The 20,243-nt window shown below is 44.7% G+C and overlaps 1 protein-coding gene across 7 annotated transcripts in view; it reads left to right on the top strand.

The window, feature by feature from the left end:
- ODF2 (outer dense fiber of sperm tails 2) overlaps nucleotides 1-18,820 on the top strand; it is a 39,363-nt gene extending 20,543 nt beyond the window's left edge. For all 7 annotated transcript variants that reach the window (XM_035112906.3, XM_088665340.1, XM_088665341.1 and 4 more), the window contains 10 exons: nucleotides 158-343; nucleotides 1,371-1,480; nucleotides 3,359-3,494; nucleotides 4,751-4,861; nucleotides 6,431-6,535; nucleotides 10,428-10,586; nucleotides 12,709-12,809; nucleotides 14,704-14,866; nucleotides 17,399-17,524; nucleotides 17,879-18,820. In XM_035112906.3, the coding sequence (XP_034968797.1) occupies nucleotides 158-343; nucleotides 1,371-1,480; nucleotides 3,359-3,494; nucleotides 4,751-4,861; nucleotides 6,431-6,535; nucleotides 10,428-10,586; nucleotides 12,709-12,809; nucleotides 14,704-14,866; nucleotides 17,399-17,524; nucleotides 17,879-18,052 (1,371 nt within the window). In that variant the 3' untranslated portion in view covers nucleotides 18,053-18,820. The remainder of the gene's footprint in view (nucleotides 1-157; nucleotides 344-1,370; nucleotides 1,481-3,358; nucleotides 3,495-4,750; nucleotides 4,862-6,430; nucleotides 6,536-10,427; nucleotides 10,587-12,708; nucleotides 12,810-14,703; nucleotides 14,867-17,398; nucleotides 17,525-17,878) is intronic.
- Nucleotides 18,821-20,243: the final 1,423 nt, after the last annotated feature.

Consider the following 20,243-nt stretch of genomic DNA (forward strand, 5'->3'; position numbering starts at 1 on the left):
GCTAGTTTTGCTAGTCTTTGGATATTATAAGACTGGTCTGAGACATTTCTCTATGTTGCCTTGCTCTGCTCTCAGCTCTTGTGGGGAGGAAAAGTCGGTCTTTGGCTGCCTGAAGCACAATTAATTCCTTCATGTACCCTGATTGCCTTCATTTCAGAATCTGGAGCGTGTTGCATCTCAACACAAGGCAGAAGTGGAAAATATCATGGAACAGATGAAAGAGCTGAAGATGAAGACTGAGCGTGACAAGGAAGCCCTGAAGAATGCAATCAAGGCACAGAAAGATCGAGCGGAGCGCAGTGAGGAGTATGCTGATCAACTGAACGCCCAGCTGGCAGAAAAGGTGATGGTTGCTCCGGTGGCCTCCATGTCAGGGCATGACTTACTGTTAGGACAAAGTTTTGTGGAGTGGCATTGGCTACTTGTGAGGTTTGATTTGCAGAACATGGGGGGGGGGTGGACCCTGGTCCATAGGTTTCCTTGGAGAGATTTAAGCTTTTGAGCTGTATAGGCCAGTTAAATAGTCCGAAAGACACAGCTGCCTCATTCTGCCTGAGAAAGAGCTTTGCTAAACTCACAGGTTGCAGAATTTGCTGTGGAAAGTTGGTTTGTTGGTTTGTTTTCCTATCTGTAAACCATGGTTACATGTTACCTGGGAGCTCTGCATAGGCTTATGCACTTCCTCCCTATCATCATCTTCTTCCTTCTGTTCTTCTCACCTTCCCTTCCTGTCCAACATTAACATGGCTTAGTGTTATGATGCACTGGAGATAAATGACAACTATTGATTCTCAACAAAACAGCTTTTAATTCTTAATTTAAAGCAAGGAATAATCAAAGTCATCACTGCGGATGTAACTCTGTCTGTGCCACCCTTGTGAAAGCTGAAAAGGAATAGAAGGGGAGAATCTGCATGGGGGGAATGAGCATGCTGTTGACCACTTAACTTGGTTAGGACATAGAGGAGCATTTGATCTTTATTGGGCTTGCCTTGATGTTCTAGGCTTGGCTTTGGCTGAAGGTGACTAGAAGTACAGGGCTGCTGTGAAAGTCTACAGTGGACCCCCCGGATATGAACTTAATTTGTTCTGGGGGCCCTTACGTACCCCGAAAAGTCCGCAACATGAGGCGCCGCTTCTGTGCACATGTGCGGTGCGATAGAACACTTCTGCGCATTTGCGCACGGCGAAACCCGGAAGTATACACTTCTGGGTTTGCCATGTTCGCAACCCAAAAGTTACGTTACCCGAATGTCCACTGTATTTGCTTTGCGCAACTTGTCACTAGTGTGGGGTGTCAGGTGAGTTATTGTTTTCTATGCCAAACAATGGGACTGCTCTTCTGACCTTGCCTGTTGCCTTGCTTGGCAGGACAACTATGTTGCTGAGGCGTTGTCCACCTTGGAATCATGGAGAAGCCGCTACAACCAGGTGGTGAAAGACAAAAGTGATCTGGAAGTTGAGATTGTGATGCTGAACAGGTGAGAGCTGCGCCGTCACATTTGGAGCTGGCTCACAAAATGATGGGATGGGAGGCAGCACAGCACACAGATCCAAAAGATTACTGTAGGCTCCTGAAGCCTGTAGCTCCTGAAGAAGGTACTGGGCTCCACCAGCCCCAGCCAACATAGCCAATGGATTGGGGTAGAGGGAATTGCAGTCCAGCAATACTGCAGAGCTACAGCTTTCCCATCACTGCAATACTCTCTTTTAGTTAGTTAAGAAGGTGACAGCCATATGTCCTGGCTCTCTGCCATTTCTGTTTCCTCCACAACTTGTGACTGCAGTTCATCCAGCTCTGTGGTTTATTTTTTTTAAACCCATTCAGAACTGTGTTGTGTACAGCATATAATCCTGTTGGTGCTCTGTGCTAAAGGGGGTTCAAATTGTGCGAGTTTGCATAAGTCAGAGAATGCTGGTATTGGCTTCTTTGCATTTAGTCTGCTTTCAAGGCCTAGGTTGTCAAAGAATGTGGACTTCTCTGCAGAATGGCTATAGAAATGACAGGAGGTCAGGTTATGAAACGGGGTGTGGGGTATGAAAGACAACAGCTGCCTGCAGAGAGGACAGTCTGGTCTGAGAAGTGTTCCGAGGGCCAGAAAGAGATACCAGTGGGCCCTCAGATCTGACATTTACCACCCCAGTGTAGTGAAACGGGCAAGTGAGAGCCTTGCGCAAAAAAATTGCTGCCAGTAAAGACAGTAAAGAAGTTGAATCCCTGATTATGTCTGTGAGGTATTTTATACATTTTGTAAGCCACTCTTGGTATGTTCTTTTAAATGGAAAAATTGAAATTACCTTTTTTTTAACTTAAAAATATCCAGCATTTCACTACCATTATGAGACAGACCAGTATGATTTTTGATTGTGGACTTGGATTTAAATTCCCTAATATGAAAGAAGCTAAGTGCATGAATTAATACTGAGCAAATCTAGGTATTCTATACAATTGCCAAAACTGAGGAATAGTGTTGCACAGTGTGTTCCTAGGATCCAGATAGCTTGAGTGCAAAGGGGAATCCATTAGGAAATCCAAAGTAAAATGTTTCCAGTAGCTGCTCCTTGGCAGTTGGGATGTCAGAAGATGTTGGTCTCCCCTGGAGCCCAGGGTTGAAATTGTGACCAAGCCTTCTTAGCTCAGTTCATTTGTCATTAATATCCGAGCTGGCATACCATGGTTTGTTTTTTGCATTTCAAGTTGGGATGATAGCCTAGGATTTGATTTCAGTTTGACATTAGATGTGAAACAATCCCATGTCTTCCAAAGATCCTGTGCCCCTTACATGCAAAGCTTGATATATTTTGGCTCTCATACATAATGGGTCCACCTCTATAGGGGGATTGAGACTGTTCTTCCCATGTGAATAATAGCACAGTTGGGTGGACTTACCTTAGTGTGAATTCCTAGGCCTGGTTCTTTTCAAGTTCCTTGGCCAAATGAAAGGGGATGTGTTGCATGTGGTATTAGGAAGCGGCTCTAATTTTTCCAGATTATTGTTAAATATATAAACATTAATCTCTTCTCTTTGCTGCAAGAGAAATCAGAGATAATGATTGGCTCAAGGTCATCCACGATTTGTGGTTGTGTGGGGATTTGATCCTATGTTCATCTCTTCCAGCCTAAGTGCAACACTCTAACCCTTACACAACACTGGCTGTCTCTAACGGGTGGGCTGTCGGTTGCCCTTCCGTTGTTGTTAGATTCCCATCAGCCCCAGCCAACATCTGGAGGGCCACAGATTTCCCTCTTCTACTATATGGGAATCATGTGCCTTAAAAAGATGGTCATCTTTGTTAAATTCTGCTTTGAACTGCTTTCTTCCTTGGGCTAATGTATATTTCCCTGACGTGTATTTAAGCCGTATTTCAGACTTGGTGGAACAGCAAAACACTATGGAAGACAAGATGCGGGAGGACAGAGATGCCATGGTGGACAAACTGCACCGGCAGGTCACAGAAAGTACCTCATTCAAAATGGAGAATGAGAGGTTGAAGGTTGGTAGAGAAAAGTCCTCATCTTCACCATGCTGGGGCCTTCCAGATGTTTTGGGCTACAGTTCCCATCAGCCCAGCATAATGCAATCATGCTAGCTAGGACTGTTGAAAGTTGTAGTCCAAAAACATACATTCATAGGGCACCAGCTGCTCTAGGTCTGTTAAGGGCAATTCCACCATCTGATGAGATGTACAGGAGCATTTTTTAAATAACTTCCAATCGTTTCAGTTGAGAGAATGCAGGAGATGTTCCAAATGGGATTTGTTTGTTTATTTTATTGCATTTTCATCCCATCTTTTTCCTGATGAGCTCATGCTTCTCCCCCTCCCTCCTCTAATCCCCACAACAACCCGGTGATGTACCATATTTTTCGCTCCATAAGACACACTTTTTCCCTCCTAAAAAGGAAGGGGGAAAGTCGGTGCGTCTTATGGTGTGAAGACTCCTTGTAAAGCAAGCGGAGCACATTCATTTACAGGGAGATGGGAAGGAGGGGCAGGCGGGAGCCGGCTCCCTGTCAAGCATCTCCTCCACTGCTGCCGCCAGCGCACTCTGCTTTTGCGGGTGGTGGTGGTGGGGAGAGGAACGAGCAGCCCCGGGCCGCCTTAGCCCTGACAGCGACAAGGGGGGAGGAAGGGGCAGCCCCAAAGCGGCGCTTTTAGGCTGTCCCCTTCCTCTCCCTTTGCCCCAACAGCGGTCACCCCTTTCATCCTTCCTTCCTTCTCCCTTTTTCTTTCACTCTCTCTCACCCCTTCCTTCCTTCCTTCCTTCCTTCCTTCCTTCCTTCCTTCCTTCCTTCCTTCCTTCCTTCCCTCCCTCCCTCCCTCCCTCCCTCCCTCCCTCTCTTCCTCTCTCTCTCTACTGCTACTGTTGACTGCTGTTCACTTTACATGGTTGAAATATTATGTTGATATACCGGTTGTTTATTAAATAGTTTAGTATAACATTTGCTTCAGAATATTCCCCCCCCCCCGCTTTCCTCCTCTAAAAACTGGGTGAGTCTTATGGTCGGGTGCGTCTTAAGGAACGAAAAATACTATATGTTAGGCTGTGGGTGAGTGACTGGCTGAAGGTCACCTGGTGAGCTTTGTGGCCGAGTGGAGGATTCGAACCCTGGTCTCCCAGGTTCTAGTTGAAACTCTTAACTGCCTACGCCACACTGACTCTCTCATGAGAGGGAGAGGGAGATGCTTGTTGTGCAGCCCAGCAGTCCTTTCTCTTCTGACTGAACACATCTCTTTTCTGGTTCCTACAGAATAGCATACTCCCAGTGGAAGAAAAACTGAATAAAGCTCAACAGGAAATAGCAATGCTCAAAGCATCCCTCAAGAACTACGAAGGGACAATTGAAAGTTACAAGAACCAGGTACTGATCTAGAACGACGTTTGGCACCCTCTTTCCTTCTTCGTCTTCTGGCAGGAATGCCCTGCCGAGCTCAAAAACCCTGGAACTTTGGGGGGTGGGGCATAGTTGCATTTTGGTTTCCAGGCATTCTGTGTCTTTTGTCTAAGCAAGTACTTGGCAATTTCTTTTCTAGATATTTGCAAGAGGTGGGTGTAACTGAAAAGCACCTGCTCTTCTTCCTTAGTGTTACTGAAAGGATTTGAAGCTGGTCTATTTCATTTTGTAGCCCTTTATTAGTATTTTTCAAAAATAAAAAAATACCCCTACCCAAGATGGATTACAGTATTTCAAAATCTGAGAGGTGCCTAATTGTGGTAGTAATTAAAAAGCAATAAACAAATGCACATCAAATACAAAGAATGATTTGAGAGCTGCAAAGCATAAAATAAGCTTAAACTGGTTAGTTTTCTCAAGTCCCCGAAGGCTTATCTTACTTGAGCTTGTCTCACTCTGTTCTTGGCAGCAATGAAAGACTCGGGTGATGCAGATGCCTTGGCTTAGGCTAGGCTCATAAATGGCAACCTTTACCAAGACCCTTCAGATGTTTTGGACTACAGCTTCCATCAGACCAAGGCAGCACAGCTGTATGATGCTGCAGATGAGGGGAGGTGTAGCCCAAAACATCTGGAGAAGACTCCAGCTTGGCAAAGGCCGACGAAGAGGAAAGCCAACAAATTGGAGCACTTCTGTATAAAAGCCTTGTCCACTAATTTAGAGTACCTTTTTATTAACTGAACTGTCACACTTGAAATGAGTTTGTCTCAACTTGTGGTAAAATTAGGCTCTTTCAAAGTCTATGCATAAAGGGTTTGCATGCAGGAGAAGCTCACAGAAGCATGAGAAGAATGGTCCCTGTACATGTTGCCGCAAATATATCAGGTTCTATAGATACTAGAGATTCCCTTCCCCCAAGAACAGCTAGGAATCTGGAGATTATGGCTCATCATGGACCCCCATGCCTCCAGGGCTTTTCTATTACTGGGTGTGTGGTGTTGTTTTTTTAAGGAACAATGGGAGGATTCATTACACTGTATCTTGCCCAGTCAGAGTGATTCACAGAACGATGGCCACTGTGGAATTAACCTATGGTCATGAGCCCATCACTGTGGAATTAATTAATGAAGAGTAAAGCCGTAGGGTATGGATTTCAGAATTCTATTCCACTCTTGGTATTTAGAGAGGAAATTGTCTCTAACATATGAACCAAAGGCACCTGTAAAGGTAGAGTTTATGTGTTCTAACACAAATGGAGAAAAGCAGTTCAGCAGGGCAAGTGGGTGTATCTCCCTCTGAGTTTTAACTCCTTTTGGTGCGAACATAACTGCAATGACTTTTATTTTGAGGATTGATTAAAAAATATGGACTGTCTATGTGAACAAGACTTTTAATACTTTCTTTTCAGATTTCTCATAGTTGCATTCAGTAAACCAAAACTGAAACATGATTAATTCAATTCCATTTGATAATATAGCTGCTGTACATGTTCGTTTTCTCAAAAAAACCCACAACCCATCAACCTCTTTTCCCCAGGTGGTGAAAACGCGAATGGAAGCTGATGATGTGACTGTGAAACTGGAGCTTTGTGAAAAAGAGAACAAATCACTGAAGGAAGAAATGACCAAGGAGATTGAAAATGTAAGTGTCTGGTCCAAGCTTTTAGATGAGCCATAAAATCTGGAGGTTTCATGTGTTGTAGCTCCTGCACAGGAACCTTCGTGGGGTGTGGAAGAGAAGGAGCAGACTAGTACCTCACAAAAACATGAGAAGAATACTGCTTGTACATTTTGCATCATATTTATCAGTTCCAACAAATGTTAGAGATTCACTCTTTTTTAAGAAAAGAAGGAAGAGAAGGCGGGGAATCTGGAAGTTATGGTTCATCATGGGTCCCCAGTCCTCCGAGGCTTTTCCATTGCTGCTTTTTTAAAAAAGAAAGAAAAGAAACAGAATCTTGTCCAGTCAGAGTGATTCACAGTGTAATTGGCACCATAGAAGTATTAGGTTACTGAAGAAACTGTAAAATTATGGCAAATGGTGACCTGGATTTAGGAGGGGGTCATAGCTGAGTGGTAGACCACTTGCTTTGCATGCAGAAGGGGCCAGGATCAATCTCCAGCATCTCTAGTTGGAGAAGGTCAGGTAGCAGCGCTAGAAAAAACCTTGGAGAATCATGTATTGAGGGGTAAAACTCCATAGATACAGGTTATGTGTAGGACTGCTATAGAGGTGGTTTTTTTTTGCTGTGATGTGGAGTTGGGAACATTGAGTATTCAAGGGTGATGAAAAGGACAACCAAAGTAATCAAAGGGCCAACTGCCCTATGAGGAAAGATTGCAGTGCATGGAGCTTTTTAGTATAGAAAAAGGCAAGGAATAGGAGACTTGATAGAGATGTTATGACACAAAAAGATGGCATGAGTTAGATAAGACAGATAGGAAAAAGGTTTTCATCCTCTTTCATTATGCTAGAGCCTAGGTCTAATTCAGCAGAGCTATTCATAAAAATTTAATAAATAAACATAGGAAGCTATCATATCAAATAAAACCATTGCTCCATCTAGTACATGGGTGATCCAGACACCTTCTAAATCCGGCCCGTAGACGGTCTGGGAATCAGCATGTTTTTACATGAGTAGAATGTGTGCTTTTATTTAAAATGCATTTCTGGGTTATTTGTGGGGCATAGGAATTCGTTCACATATTTTTTTCAAAATATAGTCCGGCCCCCCACAAGGTCTGAGGGACAGTGGACCGGCCCACTGCTGAAAAAGTTTGCTGACCCCTGATTACGAGTCCATCTAGTTGATGAATTAAGTTTGTAATACCTCTGGAATGAATTAAGTTTGTAACCAGAGGTACGACTGTAATGCTTTGGCACTACAGGCTCAAATGTGCATAGCAAGCCATAGTTACATGTGTGCAAGCAATTGTAGCTTTGTGTATGTCCTTTGTTCATATGAAGGGCAAGCACAAATAATTGTTTGCTGTTTTGGATGCCGTGGCCTCCAAACAAGATAAGATAAGATCATTGCCCCCTGCTCCATCCACTCAGATAAGGCACTCCACATAAATTTAAAATAACTTGTTGTTGTTGTTTAGTCGTTTAGTCGTGTCCGACTCTTCGTGACCCCATGGACCATAGCACGCCAGGCACTCCTGTCTTGCACTGCCTCCCGCAGTTTGGTCAAACTCATGTTCGTAGCTTCGAGAACACTGTCCAACCATCTTGTCCTCTGTCGTCCCCTTCTCCTAGTGCCCTCAATCTTTCCCAACATCAGGGTCTTTTCCAAGGATTCTTCTCTTCTCATGAGGTGGCCAAAGTATTGGAGCCTCAGCTTCACGATCTGTCCTTCCAGGGAGCACTCAGGGCTGATTTCCTTAAGAATGGATAGGTTTGATCTTCTAGCAGTCCATGGGACTCTCAAGAGTCTCCTCCAGCACCATAATTCAAAGGCATCAATTCTTCGACGATCAGCCTTCTTTATGGTCCAGCTCTCACTTCCATACATCACTACTGGGAAAACCATAGCTTTAACTATACGGACCTTTGTCGGCAAAGTGATGTCTCTGCTTTTTAAGATGCTGTCTAGGTTTGTCATTGCTTTTCTCCCAAGAAGCAGGCATCTTTTAATTTCGTGACTGCTGTCACCATCTGCAGTGATCAAGGAGCCCAAGAAAGTAAAATCTCTCACTGCCTCCATTTCTTCCCCTTCTATTTGCCAGGAGGTGATGGGACCAGTGGCCATGATCTTGGTTTTTTTGATGTTGAGCTTCAGACCATATTTTGCGCTCTCCTCTTTCACCCTCATTAAAAGGTTCTTTAATTCCTCCTCGCTTTCTGCCATCAAGGTTGTGTCATCTGCATATCTGAGGTTGTTGATATTTCTTCCGGCAATCTTAATTCCGGCTTGGGATTCATCTAGTCCACCCTTTCGCATGATGAATTCTGCATATAAGTTAAATAAGCAGGGAGACAATATACAACCTTGTCGTACTCCTTTCCCAATTTTGAACCAATCAGTTGTTCCATATCCAGCTCTAACTGTAGCTTCTTGTCCCACATAGAGATTTCTCAGGAGACAGATGAGGTGATCAGGCACTCCCATTTCTTTAAGAACTTGCCATAGTTTGCTGTGGTCGACACAGTCAAAGGCTTTTGCATAGTCAATGAAGCAGAAGTAGACGTTTTTCTGGAACTCTCTAGCTTTCTCCATAATCCAGCGCATGTTTGCTATTTGGTCTCTGGTTCCTCTGCCCTTTCGAAATCCAGCTTGCACTTCTGGGAGTTCTCGGTCCACATACTGCCTAAGCCTGCCTTGTAGAATTTTAAGCATAACCTTGCTAGCGTGTGAAATGAGCGCAATTGTGCGGTAGTTGGAGCATTCTTTGGCACTGCCCTTCTTTGGAATTGGGATGTAGACTGATCTTCTCCAATCCTCTGGCCATTGCTGAGTTTTCCAAACTTGCTGGCATATTGGGTGTATAAATAACTACAAAACATTAATTAAAACATTAATTAAACATTAAAATAACTACAAAACATTAATTAACCAAGGCAATACGAAATGACAAGTAAAAATAAGATGACTTCAAAGTCCAGACTTTCCATTTAAGGCCGAAATTGCTCTAGAGAATAAACTGTTCTTGAGACGGCTCGTTCTCGCCTTCATTGTTCTGTATATCTGTCCCGATGGCAGGAGCTCGAAGAATGCAGCGGATCCCTTGATATGTCTAGTGTTTTCCTGTGGCACCTGGTGATATAGATTTGTTCTAAGGTGGAGAGTGAGCAGCCAATAATGCTCTCTGCTGTTTTAATAATTCTGCACAACCCTATCCTATCCTGGGAAGTACAGCTTCCGTACCACATGCATAACCCATAAGTGAGTACACTCTCAATGGCACAGTGATAGAAGGCAAGCAGCAGCTTTTGTGGAAGATGGTTTTTCCTTAGAATTCTCAAGAAGTACAGTCTCTGCTGCGCCTTCTTCACAAGCCCCCTCGTATTAACACTCCAGGACAGATCCTCCTGTAACTCATTGCCTAGAAATCTAAACGTTGTTACCCTCTCCACGCAGATTCCGTCACTCAAAAGTGGCTGGACAAGCCGATTTGTATTACACAAGGGCAGGAAAGCAAGTTTTTATCCCTCTCCCATAATGCTAGAACCTGGGTCCATCTAATGAAGCTGAATGTTGGAAAGTTCAGGACAGATGAAAGAAAGTACTTTTTCCCATGGTACATACCCTGTTTTCCCAAAAATAAGCCCTACCCATAAAATAAGCTGTAACAGGATTTCTACGCATTTCTACGCAATTAATGGAGGATATGGCTACTGGTGGCTGTTTGCCACAATTGCAATGTACTACCTCCAGTGGCTTGTGGGCTTCAGAAGCATCTACTAGCTTCACATATTATCTGGCCCTTGATCTAGAATTGTGGATCAAACTCATTGTTATCAGATAAATAGGTGTTGTGGCCAAGCACCCTCTGTTATCTTTAATTCCTGCTTTTTGCATTCTTGCTCACAGGCTCGTAAGCAGTTCCAGAGTCAGGTTGCTGAGCTAGAAAAGCTTCCCGAGATCCTGAAGATCACAGAGTCTAAACTGGCTGAGTGCCAGGAACAGCTAAAGGGTTACGAGAAGAAAAATATGGAGCTGTCAACCATGATCACAGACCTCCGTCAGCGGGTAAGGGATTGGCAGAAGGCGCCCACACGAACCCCAAGCAGAGGACCAAAATGAGCCTCTAGCATCAAGAAAATGCAATCTTTGTCTCTTGTCTCGTCTCTTTTTGAAATGATTAAAACATCTGCACTGCGGAATAAAAGGATGTGTGGCATGTCTTTGTTTTGCTGTTTTGCTACCTGCATTTAAGCTTGCTGCTTTTCTCAGTCCACCAACACCTTCTCTCTCTGGCGAGTTAACAAATGGGTAGGCTTGTGAAAGCATGCAGTTAAGATCCACCAGCCCCCTTCACGCTTTTATTTGTGGGTCCTTCGTATGGCAATTCATAGGTTTCTCACGGTTCTGTGTAATGCAGTGCATGCTAGAAACTTAAATTCATCAACAAAAAGTCAAATTTCTAGTCCTCGTGACTGAGAGGAATGAAAATTTGAAAATGGTTAGGCAGGTCTCTAGGCACTGAGTGGGATGGAGGAATCAAAACTGCCTACCAGAATATTTGCACATGTTGGCTTGTTTTGCATAATTTATTTATCTTATTGGGGGGGGGAGAAGGTGCAACATAGGCATGGAACACTGAATTAATGCCATTGAGGATTGCTTGCTTTCATTTTAAAGAAGGAAATAGAAACTGAAGTTCTTAGGATGCACTCAGTTCAGTTTCTCCTGTGTTCAGTCTTGAAATGCACACATCCTTGTAAGTGTGGTATGTGCTAAAACTGAAAGCAAAAACCTGGGCTGTGGGTGGTGGGGGAGCTTCTGTGGTTCAGCTCATGGTGACCGGTTGAGTTCCACTTGCTAAGGTTTCAGTCCTTTGGTCTTTCTGACAGTCAACACTTGGTTACCTAAGCCTCTCTGTGTGACCTTTTTGGCCTTAATTTTACAGCTGCTGTCCTGTGCTTCCAAACGACCCAAATTCTTCTTCTGAAGTCTTTCTTTTTGAGCCAGAAATCTTTATGCACAGTATATCCATGTGAAATAAACTCTTGGCAGATTAAATCAGATCTTGGTTTTTTATATTGATTTTCAAATAATTTTTTGTTTCTGTTTTTGTATGAGGTGCAAACCAGCATGAGTATAACATGTGCCTGGCCACAAGCACCTGAGCCTCCATTCCTTGTAAAAGACAACTTCATCTTTTTAGCAACCCATGGTTAATTCTGTTCGGCTCCATAAGCCTTTCACCTTTTGTCTCTCTCTCTCTCTCTGTGTAAGAGATTGTGATTTTTCTCTCCTTTGGCGTTTGCCTCAATCTGTGTGTGCTTCACTTTGCTTGCAGGTGGCTGGCGGCTCATTTGTGCAGCGATGAGAAGAAAAAAATTCATGCTGGATGACAATAGGCTCTGAAAAGGCCACAAAAACAGGAACACGTACAGTGCTTAAATGTGTACAAGAGGAGGTTCCTAGGCTCTTCCCTCTGACCAGTGGGGTTGAGGGTCTAGGTGAAGGGGCTTCTGATTATAGTTGCTTAGTGGTGAGGCAAAGACACCTACCCCAGAAGGCTGTCTTTAATTTTACTCTGTGTCCCACCTCCTGGTACTGAAATCAGATTCTGCTCCTGGGGTTTGGGTTTAAAGCACCCAAGGCCACCATCCCTTTGGGTCTGCTCAGTATCTGGAAACCACATGTGAGTGGCCTTCCATGGTGGAAGAGAGGGGCAATGGAAACAGTAGCTTTAAATAAGCACCAAATGAGCCCTGGTCCACTTAAGCCCTGGACATGGTAGCCTTTTCTGCTCCTTTTCTCTCTTTGTCTGTCTCTGTCTCTGCATGACTCCATTCCTGTTTCTCTAGGAAATAAAGAATGGGGAGATCTTGACATGAAAATGAGCAGCACCTGTCACTGGTAGCTTGGGAAGGCCTTAAAGACTTTACACATTTTCTACCTTTTCCCCTTCCTATTTTTTAAACCAATCTTTCATTTTCATATCTTGAATTACTGTGATTTGATTTAATTGTATTAATTGTTTTGATGATTTATTGTTGCCGTTTGCTTTATTTATATGATGCTGTGCTTGATATTGCAATGTTTGTTGCTTTGTTAATGCCCTTCTTAGCTGCTTTGGGCTGAACATTTGCCGTTGGAAAACCGGAATACAGATATTAAATTAAGTCAAATCAAATTTCAGATTGAGCTTCAGGGAGACAAGATGGAGATGATGAGAGAGAGGTATCAGTCTGCCCAAGAAGAGAACAAGCAGCTGATCCTCAAGCTTGAAGAGCTGGAGAGGTTAGGAGCAAGTGGGGAGGATGCAAGCTTTGTCAAGGTTGGGAGCAGAGTGAGCAAAACTGAACGGCTGTGTTGTGCAAATGTTCTCGTGTGTTTAGATCAATCAGGTGCTGTATCAGTGTTGAGTATGGAACACTGTAGTCTTGTCATGGATGCTGGGCTTGGTGGTGATGGTGGGGGAAACAGTTGCTCTGGTTGGCACACCACGCAAAGCCCAAACCACGGCTCAGCGTGAATATATGGAGTTCACAACTGAGTCACAGCAGAGTTTTGTTGCTGACTGCAGCAAATCTGCAGTGATCTTTGTAAGTCTGGACCTGGGGTCAGACTTTTAACTCTCTCCAGATTAACTGGTGGTGGTAGCTAGGGTTCATAGAATCCAGGGCCGGCTCTACGGCCAGTCTGGGTGGCGCAGGGCGCCAGGGTGCCTGCCCGCCGCAGAGCTGCGCCCCCGGCAGCCGCGCTGTGTGCTGCGCCCGGCCGCCGCGCTGGGAAACGGGGCGGGGGCGCCAGAGGGATCAATCGCACCAGGGCGCCAAATATACTTAAGACGGCCCTGATAGAATCATAGAATTGGAAGAGACCACAAGGGCCATCCAGTCCAATCCCCTGCCAAGCACGAAACGCCATCAAAGCATTACTGACAGATGGCTGTCAAGCCTCTGCTTAAGGACCTCCAAAGAAGGAGACTCCACCACACGCCTTGGCAGCAAATTCCACTGGGTTTGTCCTTTAGTTCCTGGCTTGTGGATTGCCTGGAAGAGCCTGGGTTTGGATGACATGCTAAGCCAAACTATGGTTTCATTCAGTGTGATGCAGCAGCAAAACAACCAGGGAGAAACAAAATGGCCACAATCTCCTCTTCAGGAGCCCTCACACTTATGCATTTGCGCAAAGCCATTGTTTGGCTTACTGTAACATGCAAACTAGGCTTACTGGCAGTGTTGGGAAGGCAAAAAGTGATAGCCCCTTGCATTCCAAATGTAGGTTAATACCGTATTGGCCTGAATATAAGCCTTACTTTTCCCGTGCAGCTTAAATTTGCGACCTTACAAAAATTGGCTTTTACAATATTACTGCTGAAACATACATATGGTAAAATGGAATGGGTGTGAGTGCCTGCAGAATTTTAAGGGAGCGGCTTATATTTGGGTATTGTGTTTTTTCTTTCCTCCCCACTTGGACTTTAAAGGTGCGGCTTATATTTGGGTGCGGCTTATGTCCAGGCCAATATGATATACTTCTTTTGTGGGGTGGGGGGAGAGCAGAGGGAGGAGTCAAGGAACTGTAGCAATTTATGTAATTATTATTTATTTATTTATACCCCGCCCATCTGGCTGGGTTTCCCCAGCCACTCTGGGTGGCTTCCAACTGAATATTAAAAACAATACAGCATCAAACATTAAAAACTTCTCTAAACAGGGCCGCCTTTAGTTGCCTTTTGAAAGTAAAATAGTTGCTTATTGCCTCGACATCTGCTGGGTGGGCGTTCCATAGGGCAGGTGCCACTGCCGAGAAGGCCCTCTCCCTGGTTCTCCATAGCTGCTGGTTCCTAGGACCAATCTCCTCCTGTGGGCAGCAGCTAATAATCAGTGGTTGTGGATGGGATCCGTTCCGGAGCTCCGGTCAGATCCTGAGGTTTCTGCAACTGGAGGGACCACTTCTGCACATGCGTGCGTGGTGGTAAAGTAGAGCAGTTCTGCACATGTGTACACAGCAAAACCCAGAAAAATACTTCCTGAAGGATATGTAACCGGAGGTGAACGTATGTAGAGGTACCACTGTATAAAGCAGCACCTATCAAAACTTATTTACAGGCACATCTAGTCAATTCAAAGGTTGAGCCCTTTTGATTGGCTTATACCCATGAATTTTCCTTGTGGTTGCAATTCAGGAAGCTTGAAGCAGCAAGCGGTCAGAATATAGAATTCATCCAGGTCATAGCGAAAAGGGAGGAGTCGATCCATCAGGCCCAGCTGCGACTAGAGGAGAAGACCCGGGAATGTGGCTCCTTGGCACGCCAGCTGGAGATAGCCATAGGTGATGCCAAGAGGCAGGTTGGTACCTCCCCCTGGGCAATGAGTATTTTGTTTTTGAGAACCAGCTTCAGGAGATCAGTGAGAAGATGCTTTATTACAAGGGGTGGGGGATCTCAACCCTGGATCCCAAATGTGGTCCTTGAGAGACTCTATGCTTTTTCCAACTCTGCTCTGGGTGTCCTCCTTGCATGGTTTTGCTCAGCAAGAATGTGTCCTTGAATTGTTGCAATGCCTCACTTACCTGGAAGGAGGCAGAGGTGTCTGTGGCTGGAAATGTGGCCCACTATACAAAAGTCCCCTCCACGTGCCTTGGCCATCACACCTGTTATGATAAATGTAGTATTGTAAAGTTCATTAGTAGGGACGCAAGTGGTGCTGTGGGTTAAACCACAGAGCCTAGAGCTTGCTGATCAGAAGGTCGGCGGTTTGAATCCCTGTGACGGGGTGAGCTCCCGTTGCTTGGTCCCAGCTCCTGCCAATCTAGCAGTTCGAAAGCATGTCAAAGTGCAAGTAGATAAATAGGTACCGCTACAGCGGGAAGGTAAACGGCATTTCCGTGCACTGCTCTGGTTTGCCAGAAGCGGCTTTGTCATGCTGGGCACATGACCTGGAAGCTGTACGCCGGCTCCCTTGGCCAATAACGCGAGATGAGCGCCGCAACCCCAGAGTTGGTCACGACTGAACCTAATGGTCAGGGGTCCCTTTACCTTTACCTTTAAAGTTCATTAGTGGATAGTAACTCCTTAAACCCACACAGCCAATCTTCAATGGCTGTCCAGTACGCTCCCCAGCTCGCTCTGCAAAGCTTCTTCTTGTTCGGACCCAGCAGAGTTACATCGCAGCTGGCACGATGGCAGTCTGTGTCTTCAATAAAACAGACTCAATTCCGTTGCTTCTAGTCTAACTCAACTTTATTACAGAAGAATAAAAGAAACAGCAAAACCAACAGAAGCCAGATGCATGTTTGCAGCTCTTATCTCTAGCTCTCTCTCCTACACACGCCTCATACCGTATCACTTGTGGGCAGACACCCAGAGAATCAGAACACCTCCAGAGTGTTTTAACTCTCACCAGAATCCCAACAACGGCCATCAGGCTAGGTGAGGCAGTTGCCTCAGGCAGCAGGACCCACAGGGGCAGCAGATTCAGCCTCCAGAGAATGTGTCTCCTGTTGCCGCAGCAGCAGCTTCCCAGCGTGATACAGAACAGGCCTCTCCCCACAGTGGCCTTTGATTCCCCCTTCAGCCATCTGGTAAGGTTGATTTGACACTCCCCCCCCCCCCCAAATGTAGATCTTTATTCTCCCCAACCCCCTTCTTGATACAGATATTCACTCGCCCTTTATTCCCTGGTGGTGGGAAAGGAGCACCATTTTATGGTTCGCCTATGTGCCAGATGTCTTGGGCCGGCCCTGCCACAGCTTTCCCCAAGGCTGCCCACACGGGAATGCAGCCCCTGGGTTGAAAAGAGTCCTTCCCTATTGCCCTAGTTAGTAGGAGGACATGTATATTTGATACACTTCCATCCCATCCTACTTCCAAGGAGCTCTTGAGAGCAGCCTATGCAAGGAGCCTCTTTCCTTTTCTCCTTATAACAGCACTTGAGAGAAAGCACTCAATTTAATTGTGGGTGGTAGGGACCCCCCACTCGGCTCTCTCCAGTGTAAGCAAAACACTTAGCCATTACATATCCTGCTGGGTCCTAGGATGTTTCCTGTCTCTGTGTATGTTTGTGATTTGATTTTCTTTCTTTCTTTTTAGTCTTTCATATTAGAAATGTGAGCTTGGTGGGGAAGAGTGGGGAAGTATAAATGCAAAGTTAATAATGTATTGGGCCACTTGAACTGTCTCTAGATATTTAAAGTAAAATCAATGCTCCCTCCCCCCAATACACACACACACACACACACACACACACACACACACACACACACACACACTTCTTCAAGTTCTTTACATCTGTTACTTTACTTTAATTCCCCCCCCCACCGTCTTGTTGCTCTTTCCCCTGCTAACATTGGATATGTAGATTAACCCTGCTTCTAATATAACAGGAAAGTGAGTAAAATAAAAAAATTCCTTCAGTAGCACCTTAAAGACCAACTAAGTTTTTATTTTGGTATGAGCTTTCGTGTGCATGCACACTTCTTCAGATACAGTGAAATGGAAGTTTCCAGGCACTTATGTAGAGAAGGGGTGGGGAGGGGTGGGGATGGGGAGGGGGGATCACTCAGAAGGGTGGTGGAAATGGGTGATTGACTGACTGATAGCTGTTGATGACCAAAGCTCATACCAAAATAAAAACTTAGTTGGTCTTTAAGGTGCTACTGAAGGAATTTTTTTATTTTACTTCGATCCAGACCAACACGGCTACCTACCTGTAACCAGGAAAGTGAGTGCTACATTAAAAAAAAAAAATTCCTGGCTTTAGAAGCTTTAGAAAATTGGGATCAAGCGACCCTCTTCCCTCAAAGCTTCTTGAGGGATGCTTTTTTGTTTGCTAAAGCCCAAAACATTGGTTGTCTTGTTTCTATTGCCTTGCCTGCAAAAGGTGGAACAAACAAGGGAGCGAGCAGCAGCAAGGGAGAGAACAGCTCAGTCGAAGATGCTGGATTTGGAAACTCAACTGAGCAGGACAAAGACGGAACTGAATCAACTGCGGCGGAGCAAAGATGATGTGAGTGGCTTTCTGCAGCAGCAGCAGCAGCAGCAGCTCTCTTAACTTTCTTAAGGCCTTTTAGGTCCATCCCATCTTGTATTTTGATAGGGAGGAAAGGAAGTAGATGAGGGGGGGTGGTTGGGGTTTTTTGTGGGTTTTTTTTTAAAAAATAGGATGGAGCACAGGGAACTGATTAGGAGCATAGAAGATTTGCTAAAGTTGTAAGATAAGGGGTTAGCAGGCTGGAATTTCTGCTTGGCATGTGAACTGCTACTTGCTTATATGAAGAATCCATAATTGATCTGGTATAGAAATGAGGTGGGTGTGGCAGTGATTTCCCTCGCTTCAACCATTTTGTCCGTCCTCGTGCAGGCAGAGTGTCGGTATGAAAGCCGCCTCCACGACCTGAAGGATCGTCTTGAACAGTCTGAGAGCACCAACCGAAGCATGCAAAGCTACGTCCAGCTCCTCAAGTCCTCTTATGCCAATGTCTTTGGAGACAGTGCCTTATCAACCTCCCCGATTCGTCCTCGATCTCCACTGTGATCAAACCTTGTCCCTTAACATCCAATACCCTCTTGCTACAGGCTCAGCTGGGTGGACCTATTTCAAAGCCATATCTGATTTTGGAACTTACATAGCTCAGGATCTTCATCGTATTGTTGGCGTGGGAGATTCATCCTGCCTTTGTGTCAGTGAGATGGTGGCATTAAGGGCTGCATTGGGTATCATAAGCCATGTTAAAGCCGGCCAACAAGGGGCACATTTACCACCCCTTCTGTCTTTTAGTGCCTTACAGAGGTTACATGTTTTGAAAGTAACCTGCAGTGTTTTAATCATCTTTTAATTTTATTAATGTTTTATGTATGATTTTCTCACTATGCCATGAGTTTCAAATATCATGTTTGTTGAATGCAGAACAAAATATTTAGATTTTTTTAAAAATAATAATAAAAATTTTGATCTGAAAAATTGTGAACCCATTAAAGGTTGTGTCTGCTAACAGCATGCCTTGGACCAGACACAGCTGGTGTGGAAACCATTCCTTTTTCTTTTAATTGCATTATTGCAGTTTTTCTAGGGGTGAGTATCAGTTTAAAGGTGTGATTTCAGTAATTGTGTATGTGAAGGAGAAAAGCATCTGCCCTGCTTTTTAAAGAAATGTGTTTCATACTATCTGTACTCTTGTAAAGGTTCCTGGGATCCATTTTTCCAAAGCTGCATATCTCTGATCATTTGTGATTTTCATGTGTGACTTTTGTGTTGAGCAGTAATGTTTTGTTTGTGAAATATCCCCTGATTTTTTGTTTTCAAGCTCTGTGTGTCTCTGTTATTTTTTAGCTTCCTTATGTTATGAATAACATCTCTGTTCCTGCTTCCATGCTGCACATACTGATCCTCACTACAATTGGGCTTGAGCAGGGGGCCAGCAGGGTTTATCTTGCCTGGGCCGAATCGGTCCCGCAGAGATCCCTCCATGGATTGCGTGCGCATGACTTTCGGCGCCGTGGAAGCAAGTTCCCATGCCGTGCTGCACTTAGTTTAGCGCAGCGCATGAGTGGGCGGCTCGGTTCGGGGGTGGCTCGTGGGCTGGTCAAACGATCTCCGCGGGCCACTTCCAGCCCATGGGCCTTAGGTTGCTGGGCATGAGCTTGCTAGGTTACTCATGAGTTTCTGTAAAACCACATGGCTAATTCAAATTGCGGAGCCTTGTCCTCTTCAGCATCTGGGGATCCTCCATCCAAGGGTGTGAATTATTCACAATCTTAGGCAAGAGAGTCAGCCTCTTGCTGGAAGTGGGGATGGGCTTCAGCTCTTAGCACCAACTACCCCCTTGAAAAATGACTGTTTCTGTCATCCTGCCCTCCAGAAATGAAACCAAACTGACTGGTCAACTGTCCTGAATTCGAGAGGAGGGTAGAGTCTTTCATTTTGATGGACAGCTCCTAAGTTAAAACAGTTCAACACATCATCAGAGATCTACAGTCTCTCCTGGACAATGACAGTTCTCTTTCTCAAGCTCTGGGAGGAAGACCTTTCATTGCCTACAGACAGCCACCCAATCTTAAACAACTCCTCACCCACAATAATACCACCACCAGACTTAACATGGACACTGGTACCAGAGCCTGCAATAAACCCAGATGCCAACTTTGCTGCCACATACACCCAGACAACACAATTACTGGCGCCAACGACATCCAACATACCATCTCAGAACTATTTAATTCCTCATCTTCTAACATTGTGTATGCCATCAAATGTCAACAGTGCCCTTCAGCTCTCTCTATACAAGATCTCAAAATAGCTCTCTTATGACAAAAGGATTTCAGAAATAGACTGGAAAGAGAAGTTGCTGAATTGAAACTTATTACCAAACTTAAAACCATGGAGAGACCTGGTCTGAATAGAGACATTGGATTCTTATCTCATTATACATGATAAAGCTATTTTTAGCCATCTAACCCCTTGCTTTTTCCTGTAAGACCAATTGCAGTCGTTAACAAACAGGTTCACCATACCCATTGAGTCAATCACCCATTCCCACCACCCTTCTGAATAATACCCCTACCCACCCTCCCACTATATATAAGGGTCTGGTGACTTCTGTTTAAGTGTATCTGAAAAAGTGTGCATGCACACAAAAGCTTCTACCCAGAACACACTTAGTTTGTCTCTAAGGTGCTACTGGACTATTTTTTTTAAAAAAAAATTATTTATATAAAAGCCCATACAG

This window comes from Zootoca vivipara, chromosome Z2, assembly GCF_965207765.1.
Source record: "Zootoca vivipara chromosome Z2, rZooViv2.hap1.1, whole genome shotgun sequence".
In the NCBI taxonomy this organism is placed as follows: Eukaryota; Metazoa; Chordata; class Lepidosauria; order Squamata; family Lacertidae; genus Zootoca; species Zootoca vivipara.